Source organism: Procambarus clarkii, chromosome 32 (assembly GCF_040958095.1).
Source record: "Procambarus clarkii isolate CNS0578487 chromosome 32, FALCON_Pclarkii_2.0, whole genome shotgun sequence".
NCBI classification, from domain to species: Eukaryota; Metazoa; Arthropoda; class Malacostraca; order Decapoda; family Cambaridae; genus Procambarus; species Procambarus clarkii.
In genome coordinates, this window is record NC_091181.1 from 727499 (window position 1) to 734678 (window position 7180).

The window sequence follows — 7180 nt, forward strand, 5'->3', positions numbered from 1 at the left end:
GAAAAGACATATGACAATGTTGTTTCCAATACAAATGATAAAAATCAATGTGTTTTCATTAGAATTAACTAAAATGTTCCTGATTTTCCGTTTATATTACCGAGGGAAGATGTACACGTAAAACCGCTCTAATCCGGCTGAAACGTCGATATATGCAATAAAAACCGAACTTCTCCCCTTTTCAATATCTTACTCAGTATTTTAACGAGAAACAAATAGATGATTGAAAATTAAGTATTTAATGTTATTATCTAATCAATTATGTATTTGCATAATTTTTATCGTATATATATGAATTAATACCCATAGACTGAAAATTCACAAAAACGTGGAAAAACGGCAAAATATTGCCTAATTCGATGATATTTTGTTTAAGTCACATAAAGGAAAAGGGGATGATAAACGTCAAAATATTGCTAAATTCGATGATTTTTCGTACGAAACAAAAGGCAAGAAAACTTGCTTAAAATGCAATATTGTGCGAAATTCTGAGATTTGAAGGCTAAATCACATATCGTGATATTACATTAAATAGAATCGAAATATTGGTAAAAATTAATATATTTACGTAGTATCAAACTACATGAGAAACGTGAAAAAAGTCCCTATTTAACCACATTTGAGGATTTTAACTTCAAATCATAGAGAGAGGTTTCGTATTATTTAGATCCAAGAAAAGACATATGACAATGTTATTTCCAATACAAATTATAAAAATCAATGTGTTTTCATTAGAATTAACTAAAATGTTCCTGATTTTCCGTTTATATTACCGAGGGAAGATGTACACGTAAAACCGCTCTAATCCAGCTGAAACGTCGATATATGCAATAAAAACCGAACTTCTCCCCTTTTCAATATCTTACTCAGTATTTTAACGAGAAACAAATAGTTGATTGAAATGAAGTATTTAAGGTTATTATCTAACTAATTATGTGTGTGCATCATTTTTATCGTATATATAATGAATTATTACCTATAGACTGAAAATTCACAAAAACGTGTAAAAACGGCAAAATATTGCGTAATTCGATGATATTTTGTTTAAATCACATAAAGGAAAAGGGGATGATAAACGTCAAAATATTGCTAAATTCGATGATTTTTCGTACTAAACAAAATGCAAGAAAACTTGCTTAAAATGCAATATTATGCGAAATTCTGAGATTTGAAGGCCAAATCACATATCGTGATACTACATGATATAGAATCGAAATATTGGTAAAAATGAATATATTTACGTAGAATCAAACTACATGAAAAACGTGAAAAAAGTCACTATTTAACCATATTTGAGGATTTTAACTTCAAATCATAGAGAGGTTTCGTATTATTTAGATCCAAGAAAAGACATATGACAATGTTGTTTCCAATACAAATGATAAAAATCAATGTGTTTTCATTAGAATTAACTAAAATGTTCCTGATTTTCCGTTTATATTACCGAGGGAAGATGTACACGTAAAACCGCTCTAATCCGGCTGAAACGTCGATATATGCAATAAAAACCGAACTTCTCCCCTTTTCAATATCTTACTCAGTATTTTAACGAGAAACAAATAGATGATTGAAAATTAAGTATTTAATGTTATTATCTAATCAATTATGTATTTGCATAATTTTTATCGTATATATATGAATTAATACCCATTGACTGAAAATTCACAAAAACGTGGAAAAACGGCAAAATATTGCCTAATTCGATGATATTTTGTTTAAATCAAATAAAGGAAAAGGGGATGATAAACGTCAAAATATTGCTAAATTCGATGATTTTTCGTACGAAACAAAAGGCAAGAAAACTTGCTTAAAATGCAATATTGAGCGAAATCCTGAGATTTGAAGGCTAAATCACATATCGTGATACTACATTAAATAGAATCGAAATATTGGTAAAAATGAATATATTTACGTAGTATCAAACTACATGAAAAACGTGAAAAAAGTCCCTATTTAACCACATTTGAGGATTTTAACTTCAAATCATAGAGAGAGGTTTCGTATTATTTAGATCCAAGAAAAGACCTATGACAATGTTGTTTCCAATACAAATGATACAAATCAATGTGTTTTCATTAGAATTAACTAAAATGTTCCTGATTTTCCGTTTATATTACCGAGGGAAGATGTACACGTAAAACCGCTCTAATCCGGCTGAAACGTCGATATATGCAATAAAACCCGAACTTCTCCCCTTTTCAATATCTTACTCAGTATTTTAACGAGAAACAAATAGATGATTGAAAATTAAGTATTTAAGGTTATTATCTAATCAATTATGTGTTGGCATAATTTTTATCGTATATATATGAATTAATACCCATAGACTGTAAATTCACAAAAACGTGGAAAACGGGAAAATATTGCCTAATTCGGTGATATTATGTTTAAGTCACATAAAGGAAAATGGGATGATAAACGTCAAAATATTGTTAAATTCGATGATTTTTCGTACGAAACAAAATGCAAGAAAACTTGCTTAAAATGCAATATTATGCGAAATTCTGAGATTTGAAGGCCAAATCACATATTACATTAAATAGAGTCGAAATATTGGTAAAAATTAATATATTTACGTAGTATCAAACTACATGAGAAACGTGAAAAAAGTCCCTATTTAACCACATTTGAGGATTTTAACTTCAAATCATAGAGATAGGTTTCGTATTATTTAGATCCAAGAAAAGACATATGACAATGTTGTTTCCAATTCAAATGATAAAAATCAATGTGTTTTCATTAGAATTAACTAAAATGTTCCTGATTTTCCGTTTATATTACCGAGGGAAGATGTACACGTAAAACCGCTCTAATCCGGCTGAAACGTCGATATATGCAATAAAAACCGAACTTCTCCCCTTTTAAATATCTTACTCAGTATTTTAACGAGAAACAAATAGATCATTGAAAATGAAGTATTTAAAGTTATTATCTTATCAATTATGTGTTTGCATCATTTTTATCGTATATATATGAATTAATACCCATAGACTGTAAATTCACAAAAACGTGGAAAACGGGAAAATATTGCCTAATTCGGTGATATTATGTTTAAGTCACATAAAGGAAAATGGGATGATAAACGTCAAAATATTGTTAAATTCGATGATTTTTCGTACGAAACAAAATGCAAGAAAACTTGCTTAAAATGCAATATTATGCGAAATTCTGAGATTTGAAGGCCAAATCACATATCGTGATACTACATGAAATAGTATCGAAATATTGGTAAAAATGAATATATTTACGTAATATCAAACTACATGAAAAACGTGAAAAAAGTCACTATTTAACCATATATGAGGATTTTAACTTCAAATCATAGAGCGAGGTTTCGTATTATTTAGATCCAAGAAAAGACATATGACAATGTTGTTTCCAATACAAATGATAAAAATCAATGTGTTTTCATTAGAATTAACTAAAATGTTTTTGATTTTCCGTTTATATTACCGAGTGAAGATGTACACGTAAAACCGCTCTAATCAGGTTGAAACGTCGATATATGCAATAAAAACTGAACTTCTCCCCTTTTCAATATCTTACTCAGTATTTTAACGAGAAACAAATAGTTGATTGAAATGAAGTATTTAAGGTTATTATCTAATCAATTTTGTGTTTGCATCATTTTTATCGTATATATAATGAATTAATACCTATAGACTGAAAATTCACAAAAACGTGGAAAATTGGCAAAATACTGCGTAAATCGATGATATTTTTTTTAAATCAAATAAAGGAAAAGGGGATGATAAACGTCAAAATATTGCTAAATTCGATGATTTTTCGTACTACTCACAAATAACTCATTCAACTCGACCCTCATCCACTACTGTTCCATCCCTCACCTTCACTTCCCTCTCTCTCAATCTCAACGGAGCGTGAGGGTGGAGGAGCGTGAGGGTGGAGGAGCATGAGGGTGGAGGAGCGTGAGGGTGGAGGAGCGTGAGGGTGGAGGAGCATGAGGGTGGAGGAGCGTGAGGGTGGAGGAGCGTGAGGGTGGAGGAGCATGAGGGTGGAGGAGCATGAGGGTGGAGGAGCATGAGGGTGGAGGAGCATGAGGGTGGAGGAGCGTGAGGGTGGAGGAGCGTGAGGGTGGAGGAACATGAGGGGTGGAGGAGCGTGAGGGGTGGAGGAGCATGAGGGGTGGAGGAGCATGAGGGTGGAGGAGCATGAGGGTGGAGGAACATGAGGGTGGAGGAGCATGAGGGTGGAGGAGCATGAGGGTGGAGGAGCATGAGGGTGGAGGAGCATGAGGGGTAAAGGAGCATGTGGGGTGAAGGAGCATGAGGGGTGGAGGAGCATGAGGGTGTGGAGGAACATGAGGGGGTGGAGGAGCATGAGGGGTGGAGGAGCATGAGGGTGGAGGAGCATGAGGGTGGAGGAGCATGAGGGTGGAGGAACATGAGGGTGGAGGAGCATGAGGGTGGAGGAGCATGAGGGTGGAGGAGCATGAGGGTGGAGGAGCATGAGGGGTAAAGGAGCATGTGGGGTGAAGGAGCATGAGGGGTGGAGGAGCATGAGGGTGTGGAGGAACATGAGGGGGTGGAGGAGCATGAGGGGTGGAGGAGCATGAGGGTGGAGGAGCATGAGGGTGGAGGAGCATGAGGGTGGAGGAGCATGAGGGGTGGAGGAGCATGAGGGGTGAAGGAGCATGAGGGGTGGAGGAACATGAGGGGGTGGAGGAACATGAGGGGTGGAGAAACGTGAGGGGTGGAGGAGCATGAGGGTGGAGGAGCATAAGGGTGGAGGAACATGCGGGGTGGTGGAGCATGAGGGTGGAGGAGCATGAGGGGTGGAGGAGCATGAGGGTGGAGGAGCATGAGGGTGGAGGAGCATGAGGGTGGAGGAGCATGAGGGTGGAGGAGCATGAGGGTGGAGGAGCATGAGGGTGGAGGAGCATGAGGGTGGAGGAGCATGAGGGTGGAGGAACACACCCACAGAGTGGCAGCACTGTCCATATCCAATCAATACGACCCGAGTTGGAGATTATACACAGGGGGGGAGGGGGAGGGGAGGTGTGAGGTAGGAAGCTTGAAGGAAGGAAAGAGGGGAAGGGGTGAGGGGAGGTGGAAGAGGGAGTAGAGGGGAAATAAAGAAGGAAACGAGGGAAGGAGTGAAGACAGTGACCGAAGACAGACAGTGAAGACAGAAGAGGACAGTGACCACAGGGGACCACAGGGACGACAGTGACCACAGGGACGACAGTGACCACAGGGGACCACAGGGACGACAGTGACCACAGGGACGACAGTGACCACAGTGACCACAGGGACGACAGTGACCACAGTGACCACAGGGACGAAAGTGACCACAGTGACCACAGGGACGACAGTGACCACAGTGACCACAGTGACCACAGGGACGACAGTGACCACAGTGACCACAGGGACGACAGTGACCACAGGGACGACAGTGACCACAGTGACCACAGGGACGACAGTGACCACAGGGACGACAGTGACCACAGGGACGACAGTGACCACAGGGACGACAGTGACCACAGGGACGACAGTGACCACAGGGACGACAGTGACCACAGGGACGACAGTGACCACAGTGACCACAGGGACGACAGTGACCACAGGGACGACAGCGACCACAGGGACGACAGCGACCACAGGGACGACAGTGACCACAGGGACGACAGTGACCACAGGGACGACAGTGACCACAGGGACGACAGTGACCACAGGGACGACAGTGACCACAGGGGACCACAGGGAGGACAGTGACCACAGCGACGACAGTGACCACAGCGACGACAGTGACCACAGCGACGACAGTGACCACAGCGACGACAGTGACCACAGCGACGACAGTGACCACAGGGACGACAGCGACGACAGTGACGACAGCGACGACAGTGACCACAGCGACGACAGTGACCACAGCGACGGCAGTGACCACAGCAACGACAGTGACCACAGCGACGACAGTGACCACAGGGACGACAGTGACCACAGGGACGACAGTGACCACAGGGACGACAGTGACCACAGGGACGACAGTGACCACAGGGACGACAGTGACCACAGGGACGACAGTGACCACAGGGGACCACAGGGAGGACAGTGACCACAGCGACGACAGTGACTACAGGGACGACAGTGACTACAGGGACGACAGTGACCACAGCGACGACAGTGACCACAGCGACGACTGTGACCACAGGGACGACAATGACGACAGTGACCACAGGGACGACAGTGACCACAGGGACGACAGTGACCACAGGGACGACAGTGACCACAGGGACGACAGTGACCACAGGGACGACAGTGACCACAGTGACCACAGGGACGACAGTGACCACAGGGACGACAGTGACCACAGGGACGACAGTGACCACAGTGACCACAGGGACCCCAGGGACGACAGTGACCACAGGGACGACAGTGACCCCAGGGACGACAGTGACCACAGGGACGACAGTGACCACAGGGACGACAGTGACCACAGGGACGACAGTGACCAAGGGACCACAGGGACGACAGTGACCACAGTGACCACAGGGACGACAGTGACCCCAGGGACGACAGTGACCACAGGGACGACAGTGACCAAGGGACCACAGGGACGACAGTGACCACAGGGACGACAGTGACCCCAGGGACGACAGTGACCACAGGGACGACAGTGACCCCAGGGACGACAGTGACCACAGGGACGACAGTGACCACAGGGACGACAGTGACCACAGGGACGACAGTGACCCCAGGGACGACAGTGACCACAGGGACGACAGTGACCACAGGGACGACAGTGACCACAGGGATGACAGTGACTTCAGGGACGACAGTGACCACAGGGACGCCAGTGACCACAGGGATGACAGTGACTTCAGGGACGACAGTGACCACAGGGACGACAGTGACCACAGGGACGACAGTGACCACAGGGACGCCAGTGACCATAGGGACCACAGGGACGACAGTGACCAAGGGACCACAGGGACGACAGTGACCACAGGGACGACAGTGACCACAGGGACCACACTGACCACAGGGACGACAGTGACCAAGGGACCACAGGGACGACAGTGACCACAGGGACCACAGTGACGACAGTGACGACAGTGACCAAGGGACCACAGTGACCACAGTGACGACAGTGACCAAGGGACCACAGGGACGACAGTGACCACAGGGACCACAGGGACGACAGTGACCACAGTGAC

At 43.8% G+C, this 7180-nt stretch overlaps 1 protein-coding gene across 1 annotated transcript; it reads right to left on the reverse strand.

Annotated features, from left to right (window-relative positions):
* Positions 1–3871: 3871 nt before the first annotated feature.
* LOC123749920 (uncharacterized) lies at positions 3872–4903 on the reverse strand. Its single transcript, XM_045732043.2, has one exon. It carries the CDS (start codon positions 4901–4903, stop codon positions 3872–3874), a length of 1032 nt encoding a protein of 343 aa, XP_045587999.2.
* Positions 4904–7180: the final 2277 nt, after the last annotated feature.

What these genes read in the sequence shown, in the direction of transcription:
- LOC123749920 (XM_045732043.2), bottom strand. Translation starts at nt 4,903, where the DNA reads ATGCTCCTCCACCCTCATGCTCCTCCACCCTCATGCTCCTCCACCCTC.